At 42.1% G+C, this 13708-nt stretch overlaps 1 protein-coding gene across 8 annotated transcripts in view; it reads right to left on the bottom strand.

Moving 5' to 3' along the window:
• TTLL5 (tubulin tyrosine ligase like 5) overlaps positions 1 to 13708 on the bottom strand; it is a 310875-nt gene that overhangs the window by 243210 nt on the left and 53957 nt on the right. For all 8 annotated transcript variants that reach the window (XM_081229115.1, XM_081229114.1, XM_081229113.1 and 5 more), the window contains exons 10-12: positions 10628 to 10729; positions 8724 to 8815; positions 7846 to 7953 (exon numbers count right to left, since the gene is read on the bottom strand). In XM_081229115.1, coding sequence (XP_081085241.1) covers positions 7846 to 7953; positions 8724 to 8815; positions 10628 to 10729 — 302 coding nt within the window. The remainder of the gene's footprint in view (positions 1 to 7845; positions 7954 to 8723; positions 8816 to 10627; positions 10730 to 13708) is intronic.

Raw genomic sequence — 13708 nt, 5'->3', positions numbered from 1 at the left:
GGCTTTCTCTAGTTGCGTTGAGCAGGGGCTACTCTTCGCTGTGGTGTGCGCGGGCTTCTCATTGTGGTGGCCTCTCCCGTTGTGGAGCATGGGCTCTAGGTGCACAGACTTCAGTAGCTGTGGCTCGCGGGTTTTAGAGAGCAGGCTCAGTTGCTGTGGCGCACGGACTTAGTTGCTCCGCGGCATGTGGGATCCTCCTGGACCAGGGCTCGAACCTATGTCCCCTGCACTGGTAGGCGGATTCTTAACCACTGCACCACCAGGGAAGCCCTCAAGCAGCATCTTGAAAAAGCAATCTAACTTTCTTAACGCCTACTGACTCCCTGGCCCATAAAAAGTTGCTTCTGCTGCCACTCTTTAATAATTGACTATTCTCCCTGTGATCCCCAAAGACCACCTTGCTGCTTTAAGCCCAAGTATCTGAAACCGTAGACAACCCTTACTTATTGGAACTTTCCTCTCCCTTGGTTCCAGGACACTGCTCTCTTCTGATTGTCCTCCTCCTTTCTCTCCTTCTTTCATTCCTTCTCTTCTGCCCAGCTAGTCACTGGTAGGCTTGCTCAGGGTAGCATCCTCAGGTCTCTTTCCTTCTCAGTGTTACTTCTCTTCTCGGGTGATCTCATGTATGCTCATGGCTGCAATTAACATTATGATGATGACATTCAAATCTGTATCTTTAGTCAAGTGTCTCCTGGACACCAAATCCATAATCCCAAATGCCTTGCAGACATCTTCACTAGGATATCCCACAGGTACTTAACACTCAACAAAACACAGCTCGTTATCTTCTCCCAAAACCTGTTTGGCTTCCCATTATTCTTCATCTTCGAAAACCCCAAGCGCTAGTCTCCAAAGCTAGAAACACTCTTTTTACCATCTCCCAAATCCATCACGTTACCAGATCTCTTTCTCTCTTTGTTTCTCTTTAATCCAGCCCTTCTTCTATATTCCCTTTTGAGGTAAAATTTATATATTTAATGAAATGGACAGACCTTAAGTGTACTATTTGATAAGTCTTGATACATCCATGTAACCCACACTCATATCAACACACACAGAACATTTCCATCACCCCAGGAAGATCCCTCGTGCCCCTTCCTGGCCAATACCCTGCTCCCTGTCGCCACACCCCCAGACAACTATTATTCTTATTTCTTATCCCATAGATCATTTTTGCCTATTCTAGAGTTTCATATAAATGGAAGCATACACTCTTTTGAGTCTGGCTTCTCTCATTTAGCATGTTTTTTAGGTTCATCCATCTATCATTATCTTTTGTTTTAAGATAGTTTTACTGAGGTATAATTTACATAAAGTTTACCCTTCTAAATTATAAAGTTTGATGAGTTTTGACAAATGTATAGTTATTTAACTGCCATCACAGTCAATATGCAGAACAATTCTATCACAAATATTCCCTTTGTCACTCTGCAGTCAATCCTCACTCCCCATCCACAGCAATCACTGATCTGATTTTTGCCCTTTCCAGAAAGTCAAATCAATGGAATCACACGGTATGTAGCCTTCGGAGAGTGGCTTCTTTCACTTAGCATTGTGCGTTTGAGATTTATCTATGTCGTCACACATATCAGTAGTGTAATTCATTCCTTTTACTGCTCAGTAGTATTCCATTTTATGGACCACAATTTGCTTATCTGTTCAACAGCTGATAGACATTTGGGCTGCTTCCAATGTTAGGCGATTATGAATAAAACTGCTATGAACATTCGTGTAAAGGTGTTTGTGTGAACGTATGGTTTCATTTTTCTTGGGTAAATACCTATGAGTGGGAGCGCTGGGTCACATGACTAAGTGTATATTATCACTGGGTACCTCCTGCCACCAAATCATTTCCCTAGCACTAGTCTCTCCCCACTGTAGTCCATTCTCCACGTGGCCATAAGAATTACCTTTCTAAGACACACACCTAACAGTCAGATAGAGAGACAGGCAGTGAATTGGCCCAGCAACAGATGCTGATGTCAGGTTGGTTCCTGGAGGATTTTAAATTAGTCACTTCTAATAACGTTGTACAGTATTCCCTGTGTTATAATTCTGTCACACCAAGCTTTGGGTCAAGTCATGATAAAAGTTAAAGGAAAAATAATAATCCTGTTGTTCTACTGCTCAAACAACTCTGGTGGCTGTCTATTGTCTGCAGGATAAATTTAAACGTGCCAGTCCTTTACAATCGGTCCCCAAACTACTTCCATAACCTTATCACTCATCACTTCATCCAACTCAGGCTACATCTAGTCACGCTGAACTTTCCATTTCAGAACATGCCACATCCTGTCATGACACTGTAGTTTGCATGTCATATTCCCTCTGCTAGGAATGGCCTTCCCTGGCTCCTCTAGGCATAGCTGGTAACTCCTGGTGTATTCCAAGAGTACCTGAGTCACTCTGCTACTTGTACTGTCCTGTGTCATTTCATGTCTGGTTCTTCCCACTACCTGAGGGCAGGGGCCATGTCTCATGCACTGCTCTATAGCAAACAGTCTGCATTATACGAAGCACATAGGAAGCAATCAAGAAAATACTGATAGAAAAAAAAAAAAGAGAAGAAGAAAATAAATTTTTTAATTAAAAAAATTTTTTAATGTAAAACACTACAATTTTTGAGAAAGACAAAATAATTTGCAGCTACTTCCCCAAAATGACCCTAACTGCAAGACTTAATACTCATAATAAAGCCACCAATCATAAAGAAAATAAGAGAAATTCTCATTACGATTTTTACATATTAAGACATATTAAGGAAAAACTTAATAAAAGATGCTCTAGAAAGGGAGGAAAAAAAGATTTGATAGGGAAATAACAATGCATCCAAGTCCTAAGAGACTACTAAACATGTCACACCACTAGTTTTGGAATCAACCCACTAACCCTCCCCAGAAATAAAGTCCCAGCTGAAGCTGTAATCCCTGAAATTGGAAAGAGCTGACATTAGCCAGTTCTTGCTGTCAGTCAAATGCTATTGTATAAAGGAAATTCTTTTCACCTTGGCTGTGGATTGGAGTTGAAAACCTAAGGAGGAAGTCTTTATCTGGGGTTCAGAAGGAAAATTTGGAAAAAAAACAGATCAAAATCCCACAGGAAAATGAACTAAATAAAAGAAAAAGCCCAGAGCCAATTTGTTAACTAGTCCAATAAATCAGTATGGTATCTGGCGACCATATGCAAAGGTAGATTTGAGAGGAATATCTAGAACTAGGTACTGCTGATTAGAGCAGAAAGAATACCCTTTTTTAGGCCTGATTTGCTAAAAAGGATGACATCATTTTTCCTGAGATCTAGTTACAGGAGAGCAGAAGGAGAATCCAGGATACGGAGTGCGCCAAAAATGGCTGGACACATCAGAACTTGTCTTCATGTGGGTGGAAAATGAGCCAGAGAGACCTGGCTCTCACACTTGGCTTTGCCATTTATTAACAGCATGACCTGGGACAAATGATTTAACCTCTCTGAATCTTTTTTCCTTGTCTATAAAACATGAGTAATAAACACCAACAAAACTCTTAAGAGGACTAAAGGAAATAACCAATGAAGTGTGCCTGACAAACAGTAGGTACTTTCTTCTAAGTCCCTTCTACAGTAAACTTCCCATCTAAACAGGAGCGTGAGATAAGCCAGAAAACGGTATTTTCAAAAAGTGAACTTGGGCTTTCCTGGTGGCGCAGTGGTTGAGAGTCCACCTGCTGATGCAGGGGACACGGGTTCGTGCCCCGGTCCGGGAAGATCCCACATGCCGCGGAGTGGCTGGGCCCGTGAGCCATGGCCGCTGAGCCTGCATGTCCGGGGCCTGTGCTCTGCAACGGGAGAGACCACAACAGTGAGAGGCCCACGTACCGCAAAAAAAAAAAAAAAAAAAAAAAAAGAAGTGAACTGTTTGATGACTTTCATTATTTTTCTTGTTGGTCAAGTGGTTTCCATTATAAAATGTATGCTGCCTACTTCCAGTCCTCCAACAAATATTTACAGACACCCCCACTTTAAGGATGTCAGCTTACCCTGTGAAATGGTCTTAAACAATACCAATAAAAGGCCAAACCAGCATCCATCCAACATAACACGATATACTGAGCACGGTTAGTCCTGAACAAAGATGTCACTGGTGTTACCTAAACAAGGCCAGTCTGATCAAGTCTACAAGTGGCAGGACAGCTGGCTCATATGCTCTCAGGCTAGAGAAGACCATGGTCATAGCCTGTCATTTCAGCCATCCTCACACACAGAGATGAAACCACTGTCAGCAGCAGCATCTTTAAAGGATAGCTAACATCCTGTTTTTGGCTGGCTGTTTTTCTCCAACTGTTCAAAAAAAAAAAGCTGCTCTCATAGCCAGCAATCTCACAGCGCCAATTTCCTAAGCAACCCTATTTATAGGGTTGCTGTTTAAGCATATATTTCACACGGTACCACATTTTCAGAATTCTGAAGGCAGTAAAAATTAGACTGTCAAAAGTCTGTTTTATTGGGAGAGGCATCAAAAATTCTACTGATCAAGAGTCTTATGACCAAGATGACTTGATTGCCAAAACCCATCTTCTGACCCCCTTTCTCCAAGCCGCGTCTCTTTCATCTGAGTTCTCCCACTCACTAGCTCTAGAACCTGAGGCAAGGGTCTAAATTTCTCAGGGCCTCAATTTCTTTATATGGATTAATTATTCTCTGAGGTCCTTTCCGGATGTACAAATCTATTAAAAAGCATCAAATGGCTAAGTTTCTGGTAGTTTGTGAGGCTCCTAAGCCTACATTTAAATGCTATTAATACAATGCAGGTATTTGTATATATCATCCCATGTAAAATTTGGTTTGAGAGGAACAAACTCATAATCTACACCTTGAACACAGCAGGAACTGAGAAAAGTTAACTACATAAATAAACAAAGGAATGGGAATATTGACCCTACCTGGAAACATAGCTGGACACTACAGGTGGGAGGGTGGGAAAGAAATCATAGGCCAGAAACACTTAGATACTAATGGAATGCTTCTGGCAAAGATCCATATAATGTGGAAAGGCAGAAACAACAACCAAAAGAATATAGTGAACCCCATCACCAGACTATTAGCTTCCTCTCAAACACCAATGCTCTGTTCAAGCCAAATTCTTCTGGGAAGCTCTCAATTCCTGTTTACTCTAAAACAAATGAAAAACAAAAGAAAAAACCCAGATTATTCCTTGTAACTTAAACCCCAGGGGAGGGTGGGAACCAGTGGGTGGCAAAGAGATTCACACAAATAGACACACGTATACAAAATCATTTCTGATGGGGGGAAGTTAATGAAGCACACAAAATCCCAGGGCTGACAGGAAGTGGAATTAGAACCACAAAAGCCAAGAAGATAGTCAACAGTTTAAAAAACTCCAGATGCACTGTTTATTAAAACTGAACACAAGCAGGGAGGGGGCTGGAGACCCATGGCTGATGAAACAGTCATAGGGGGCATTTCACTGAGTCAGAGAAAGTCACTGCTTCTCTCACATCAGAACTTCTAATGCCATTAAGGTCAAGAAATTCTTAAGCTTCCAAAAGGCAATCTGGTAATGAAATAAAATAGAAAAGGAAACATTCAGAAGAGCTTGTGATGATTTCCAGAACAGAGATTTTTACATTAAGAGCTACTAGAAATTTACTCTCACAGAAGAGCCAAGTAGATGTAGAAAAGAAATGTTTAATTTTATTTTTAATCTAATAAGGTTTTTGCAGTTGGAGTCATATTTCCCACACCCCCTCCTCAAAAAGTCTGCAATAATTCTAAGAGCCCCCGGCCCTTACCACACCAGATCCATTGGGAAGCCTACCGTCAGGCCACCAAAAGGCAATTAAAGCAAGACCAATCATTCATTCAACAAACATTTCCCAGACATCCTCCAATAGCAGAAAATGCTGCTATGCACAGAAGGTGCAAAAACAAGGGAGACGCTGTTGCTGTCTTCAAGGAGCCTCCAGTCCAGCGGGGGAGACAGACACGTAAACAGGAACTAAAATACATGCAGGGGTCGCTGGAGACTGAACAGAGTGCTGGGGTCGAGGTGCCTAACTCTGATGGGAAGACTTAGGGAAAACGTCACCGAAGAAGTGATACTTGACTTTATCCTGAAAAGATGTCAGTTATCTTTTAGGTAAAGTAACATGAGAAAGATATTTCAGGCACGGGATAAAGCAGGTGCAAAGGCAAAGGGTTAGGAAAAGAGCTGGGAGGTCCACGGAGATGATAAAAGGTTTGGTTCGGCAGAAACAGGGTGAGAGTGGAAGGGGAGACACAGCGACTACTAAGAATTCAAGACAATAAGCTCAGTGACTACCGGTAGGAAGAGAACATAATGGAACAAGTACGGAACAGCAGGAGACAGGAGACGCAACAGGGCACTTTGTTAGGCAAGCGTTCCTGGAGGAGACGTCAAGCTGAGTCTCAGAACATAAACAGGAGTGTGTAGGGCAGACAGGGGCAGAGTCTAGCTGGACTGCAGGACCTACAGAGAGGCACAAAGGCATGGAGTCCTCAGTGGCACCACTGGATTCTAAGGTGTAGGAGGGGAAATGGAATTCTAGAAAAGTCAGCTGGGGTCAGATCCTTAGAAGCTCCGAAGTCCTATCAAGGTTCTATTTACAAGTTAAGCCTAGGGAGCCATTTAAGGGTTTTAGAAGACATGAACATATTTGCATTTTAAGAAGATATACACATATCATAACCTCTTTTTTGCCTGTATAATTTTAGGTCCTGGTTCATCTACCATCTTCTATTCAGAGTCTCAACACTTCCCTTTGTTTAGTGCCCCTCAAGTACAGGCTGTTATGATAATCTATTAAAGAGATCAAGAAATATAATGTCTAATTATAAAAATAATTAAAAAAATTTTTTTTATGGAGTACAAATAGTGCTTTGCGTACGTCATCTCATTTGCCCTTCAAGGTACTCTTAGAAGGTAGGTACCATCATTACTGCCATTTTATTGTTGAGGAAACAGGATTAGAGTAACTTGCTGAAAATCAGAAAACTAATAAGGGGTACAAATGGGTCTCAAACTAAGTCTGTCAGGCTCTACAGCCCATGTTCTTTACTTCTCTGTTACGCTGTCTCCTACTGTATTCCTTTAATTATCCCCCCATCAATGACCCTACCGTGTTTTACTAACACAGCCTGCCACCTGCTGAAAGCCTGTGTGACTGCACAGACATGCATACCAACAATCACTAAGGACTCACATCCACACAGAGAGCAAACGGGGGCAGGCACCCTCGGTGCTACAGTCACAACTAGCGGGTCAGTGAGCAACAGGCTTCCTGGTGCAGTAGTTGTGATCTGCTTCTTACTCTTTCTCTGTGCAAATAGGGAATTAGGGGTGGGAGAGAAGAGAAGGGGAGGAGGAAGAGGAAGGGAAGAAAGAAGGGGTGGGGGTGGGGAACCCACCAGAAAGAAGACTAAAACAAAAAGGAGGAGCCATTGGAAAATGGGAGAAAGCACATACTGGTACCAGCCAGAGCTTCTTGGAACAGTTCCCAGTCTGGCTGCCAAAGAGCTCTGGAATATATTTGTTAGAGCTGGATTCCTGTACAGTCCGTTGCAGACTTTTTCTGATCGCGCTCTGACAAAGAGACCCACACTTTAGTTACAATGCCTGCTTCCCACACCGAAAGCTAGTTAGTCCTCAGAGGACCTCCAACTAAGTTCACCACCGGCCTCTTCATACGCTACGTGAGTTTAGAAAGAAAGAAAAGTCCACCACATACTTTTTACCCTTGTAGAATCACTAAGCCTCTCTACCCCAGTATCCCATCCCAACTTCCCAAGCCCCTTTTCACAAAATACGTTAAGCTTCTTGAGTCTCCTTACCAAAACAACTGCTGCGATGAGGAACAAAAGTTTTACAGGCTGTGGCAATAGCTAGTTCAGCAGAGATTACAGTCTTAATGATCAGGTCTTCTACATGGGCCATCAACGCTACAGAAGAAAAAAAAACACTATAATGCATGAATTAGGACTGGATTCCAGAACACAATATAATTTGTAACAGCACATGTGCTCATTCAAAGAAGTCTCCGTGTGGCAGTCTTGCAAATGGGTGCTCCAGGAGAAGGCATGTCTGTGAACAGAGGGACATAGGCAAGAATGGAGGTGCTGGGAGATGTACTCAAGTGGTCTCCTATGACAAGAGACAGACACAGACTGGAAAAGGAGCCTTCCCCGCTTCTCACTCTCCTCCTCTCACCCTTCCCTTTGTGGACTGAGATAGGCCTTTTGGCACACTGCTTCCCATTCTGCTCAAGGCTCAGCGACAGTGTCCATTTTGATTCCAAGCCTGTGTACTCAAACTTGACACTGTCCATTCTCCAATTCATCAACAGGAATGAAAGAGATTGCCTTAGGAAAATGTGAACTCAGGGCCAATATGGAGATAGACAATTTGTTATGTAAAAAGCTGACCGTATTTTAGTGAGCAGTTCAACATTCAAGAAGGATAAATTCCCTAAAAACTAAAGGAAAAAGTTGTCTTCCAAACTAGAAACAAGAGAAGGGATTTGGGGAGCCATGGTAAGTAAGCTTGTTGTTCTCCATCTTGTAAAGGGCAGGAAAAATTAACACCAAGAACAATGATCCCATCAGACATCTCAGCAACACTATTAGAATTCGAGAGAATGACTCCTGGTTAGAGATAATAGTACAGTTATACGAAGAAGAGAAGTCAAAAAGGAAAAAGCCCTGGTACTCACCAGTTGTATCTCTGCCTTCTTGTTTCAGATACCTAAGCATAGCACTCATGCTCCATTTGTTCCCATAATCCTCCACTTCCGGATCATCACAACTAAAACAAATTCATGGATCAATGTCACGTATGCAACTAGGCCTGGCTCTAGAAACAAGATTTTTTACAAAGAGCCTTCTTTCCTTATCGGTCTTTAGAAAAATATTCCCTTTGCTGACTTCCACTCACCCACTTTTTCTTGGTCCTTTTTGTCATATACGCCTTTGTACCAGTTTCTTCCATTGAAATGAAAATGCATATAACTTGCCTTAATGAGGGGGGTAGGGGAAAGGAAGGCAAATTCCTCCTTAACCAAACAATTATGCATCATGAACCAGTAGAAGACATTTGTGAAAGAATGTAAACAAATTTAAGAATGGTTACAAAATATTAACAGATTGAAATGCTTGGGGATACTAACCTTGCCTTTGAGGTAAATGTCACACGAGCCCACAAACCGGCCTCTAATGCCATTTTCAGACCAGAACTGAGTCTAGGTGGGCTAGTAAGCTAATCTAGCGCAGCATTTTAATGAGTTAACCCTGGACAGAACCGTGCTGGTATCTGAAGCAAGCTCCCTTCTGTCTAGTGATAGACACGGCTTTTTTGGATACCTTTTGAGGTATCACCCAAGGGAGAATGCACTAGAGCAACAATAGAAGTAATGAAGTACACCACCGCTACAGCAACAAAGCGGCAAATAGGGCACATTCCCAGATTGTTGGAAGGGTCTTGCAATCCGAAACCTGCATTTTACAGCTGCCCCCTTATTCCCTATCACCACCCCACAACCCACCAGTTGCATCTTTGCTCATCTTCCGAAGTGCAGGATATTGCATCTTCAACCAATTCCTAACACCGGTCACAGGACACTCAATGAAATCTATACAGCTTCGGCAACTATGCCATCACTTCCAGATTCCTTTCTTTTTTTCCTTGGACCTCCTAGGCACCTATTTTTAGTCTGAGTAGAAAGTAACTGTTTGGGTTTCTTTTTTATTTTTCCAGTTTCTGGCAAAATTATCAGGATGAAAGAAAACACAGCAGAAAGAATATTTCCACACAGCTGGGCTGGTACTCCGTTCCACTGAATCTTTTTCTGAGATGGCCTCATTTCTTCTTTATTTAATTTATTCCTAACGATTTTTCCCCCGATCATAGAAGTGTTTCTTTTAGAAAAACTTAGGAAATAACATAAAAGTACAGAGAAGAAGACAGACATCCCCCACCCAAAATCCCATCCATTATAGTTAAGGACTGTTAACATTTTAAAGATATATCCTTCTAGCTTTCTTCTCTCTCCCACAGCCCCTCGGGGGGGAAAAACAGCTTTAGTTACCTCACGTATTCAAAAAAGAAACTAAATTGCATGTACTGTGTGGTAACTTGCTTTTTCCACCTGACAATGTACAGTGATGAACATTCTTGTTTCTAATCTTGTGTATAAATCCTTTATTTCTTAAGGTTAAGCTCCTAGAAATAGAATTGCTGGGTCAAAGAGCACAACCATTTCTGAAGCTTTTGATACATTTTGCCAAGTGCTGAAATGACCTAATTTCTTGACTTCGAAAAAGTTCCATATGCCTATAAAATTCCTACCTCTAAGTCAAGTGAGGGAACTTGACAATGAGGCAGACGAAACTTGGGAAGGAAGGCATATTTTGGTGGAGAAAGGGGACATTGTAGGTGGGCAAGCAATAGAGAAGCCGTAGCAGGTAAGCCTCAAAACTACATGAAATGACTCCAATAGCTCTAAGTTACATGGATATGAGCATAAAGTTTTCCTCCAGTGCAACAAGTTAACTCTGCACTTCTCCAACGCCTGCCTCGGAGACCAACTTCCCTGGCTCCTGGCTCAGGCACAGCCAGTACCTGACATAGTCTCCACTCTTCTTATTCACACTGTAATTGGTCAGGTGCATGAACTGGTTCCGAATATTCTTGGCTCCTTGGTCATATCGTACGGTGGCAAACCTGATAGAAAAGACACAGGTTAAGTAAGTGTCAGGAACAGGGCTTCGATAAAATACAGGATCAATGAGATATTAATACAGGGAGGTGGCATCCTCCTCAAATACTGAGTGCTTCTTAAGTGCCAACCCCCACGCTAAGTGTTTCATGTACAATATCACATTTAATTCAATCACTAAAGCAATTTTCTGAAGGAGGTACCATTATGTCTAATTTGTAAAACAGATATGAACATTAAAATATGATCTGGGGGCTTCCCTGGTGGCGCAGTGGTTGAGAGTCCACCTGCCGATGCAGGGGACATGGGTTCGTGCCCCGGTCAGGGAAGATCCCACCTGCCGCGGAGCGGCTGGGCCTGTGAGCCATGGCCGCTGAGCCTGCACTTCTGGAGCATGTGCTCCGCAACGGGAGAGGCCACAACAGTGAGAGGCCTGCGTACTACAAAAAAAAAAAAAAAAAAACACGATCTGGAAGATTAAGTAACTTGCCCCAGATCACACTGACTCCAAAACCCATGTTCTTAACCACGAGATGCTGCTTTTTTGATACAGAACCTTAGACGGATAGGAAAGATGAAAAATGAAAACAAAGTTATTCACAGTCAAGGAAACTGTGTATAGGATGCTGTGGATGATGGGACATTAGCCTGTCAAGAAACACCTGAGTGCCTACACAGTGCCTGGTACTAAAGCATTCTATGGAAAATATGCAAAAAGAAAAAAAAGGACAGCATAATAATATAGAGACTTAGAACTCACATCCATAGGAAAAAACAGAACTGATCTATAAAATTAAGAAAACAATAATGGCAGCATTAACAGCATACAAAGCCTAAGTCTGCAGAACAGCATCAATATGAGCCTAGAGTGGATTAATTCCTGAATTTGGAATGGCGGCAAAAAGAGGGATTAAACATGGAGCCCACTGAAAACAGAGCAGCAATTTGATATCCTGGACTGTTGTCAAAAGAAGACCAAAGTATAAAATATATGTGCCTCTGAAGGAAGTAGCCAAGGAAAGAGAAAACCTTCCAGCGATGCTCAGCATCAACAAAAGTACACTCGCCTCGAACGGTTATGGTAAATATCACCCCCTGTTTACATACCACTCTAACCGTATCACCCTTCACTAAAGTGGTTTTCCCCAGAGGCACAACCAAGTGTGTGAAAAAAAATCCTGGAAGGCCACAGGTTTATGTTCACATGATTTACAAATGATTTACATGTGCTTACTCAGACTATGAAGTCAACGTGAATCTTTACCACACTGAAGGGCAGCATTTAATATTTTTCTTCTCCTCTGTTTCTTCTCACTCACCCACCATCTCTGCTCCCTAAGTCCCTGTACTAGAAATCTACAAGAGCCAAAGGAAGAAGAGTGGAAAAAGAAAAAATAGAAAAACCAAAAAAACCCCCGCAAAACTAAAATAAACAAACATGAGGCCAGGAAGAAGGATGTGGACAGAGAGAAAATGTTGACCAGGCATGTACGGCTAAGGGGCAAGAGTCTGAGGAGCATTACGTCTATGCATGAGAAGGACCTCAGGTTTTCCAGAAACTTCCAGCAGTTATCACTTAACTTCACCCATGTCACTCCGTGGTGAGTAAACCTTACCTATACATCCCAGTCTTCCTTCGTCAGAGATCCTCCAATCAAGCGGGAAACAGTCATTCTCTGAATTCTTGTGAAATGCGAAGGGGGCCCATGCAGGCCTCAGAGGCTGCCTGCCTCAACCAGACATTACCTCACAGTGACATACCACCTGCCATCTCTCCCCCAAAATAATGATTTAGAGGGAGGGAAAAGGTTCTGCTTCAGAGAAAGAGGTTTTTCTCCTCTTCTAAATACAAGTACCTGATCTAATTTGGTCAACATGAAAAGACTGGCAAAGGCCTGGCAGTTAACTGTAAACTGGTACCCAACACATCTGTCATTCCTATCCTCCTTTTTTCAATAGGACTGCATCTCTAAAAAAATAAGTTTTCTTCTTCCTAGTCTTCCTTTTAGCTGGGACATTTATATTCTGAAACTCAGGAAGGACAAGATCATTAATGTTACAGTTCTTCTAAGTATAAGAAGAAGTAAGAATTAGAGAAAACAGAAACAAAAAACTAAGCTCAGTGGAAAAGTTACCCAAAAGGGCAAAAGTGTTACACGCTTTATTTCAGTCGGCTGAACAAGGAATGTAGAAGACCACGTAGAGGAAAGGCAGGTGTATATGCTCATCTTTCCTCCCAACCCAGGAGGAGTTTATGGTTCTCACTAAAATCTGGATTAAACAAACCACATTCATCTCTGACCACCATTTTCCAACATTTTCATCTTGTTTTCTACATCAGAGGTCCCATCAGTCTTAGATCTGGCCTACTAATCAAGTTCTGATTAACCTACAAAGGTTGTTTTTTATTTTTAAACTTGAATAACTTGGCCAGCATTTAAAATGCAGACCTTCCTTCCCGAAGCCCAGTGGCAGCCAGGGTCCATGTGAGGAAAATGGTGGACAGGACGGGAAGGCAGCCCAGAGGCAGCACAAGGAGGTTATCTACACAGGGTGGTGCCCCACAAGGGTCAAAGTCCACACAAGGAGGACATCTGAATGGGGTAGTGACAGGGAGGTTGGGAGACTAGCTACACACGAGGGAACTGAGTAAATAAATATGTTGAAGATAATAGAAGTCAGATTTCTCACCGTTGGAAAAAAGATAAAAAATATGGAAAGGGAAAAAGCTAGAATGAATGCTGTAGTTTTGAGCTAGAATTGGAGGTACTTGTATGAACTCCTGATTTTCCATATAGAGATACAGAAATAAATATAAATGTAAATGTGTATGTATGTGTACATGTACGTGTATCTATACACATATTTCCTAGGTACGTCCACTGCAAGGACCTGATAGCAGGGACACCCCAGAACAATGAGCATATCTAGCACCTGGATCTGTATGTCTAAATACTATCCTCCATTAAAAGCAACCACTGCTC

Source organism: Mesoplodon bidens, assembly GCF_964165515.1.
Source record: "Mesoplodon bidens genome assembly, chromosome: 3".
Classification (NCBI taxonomy): domain Eukaryota; kingdom Metazoa; phylum Chordata; class Mammalia; order Artiodactyla; family Ziphiidae; genus Mesoplodon; species Mesoplodon bidens.
The sequence above is the reverse complement of the archived record's forward strand: the minus strand, read 5'-3'. Positions and strand labels throughout refer to the sequence as shown.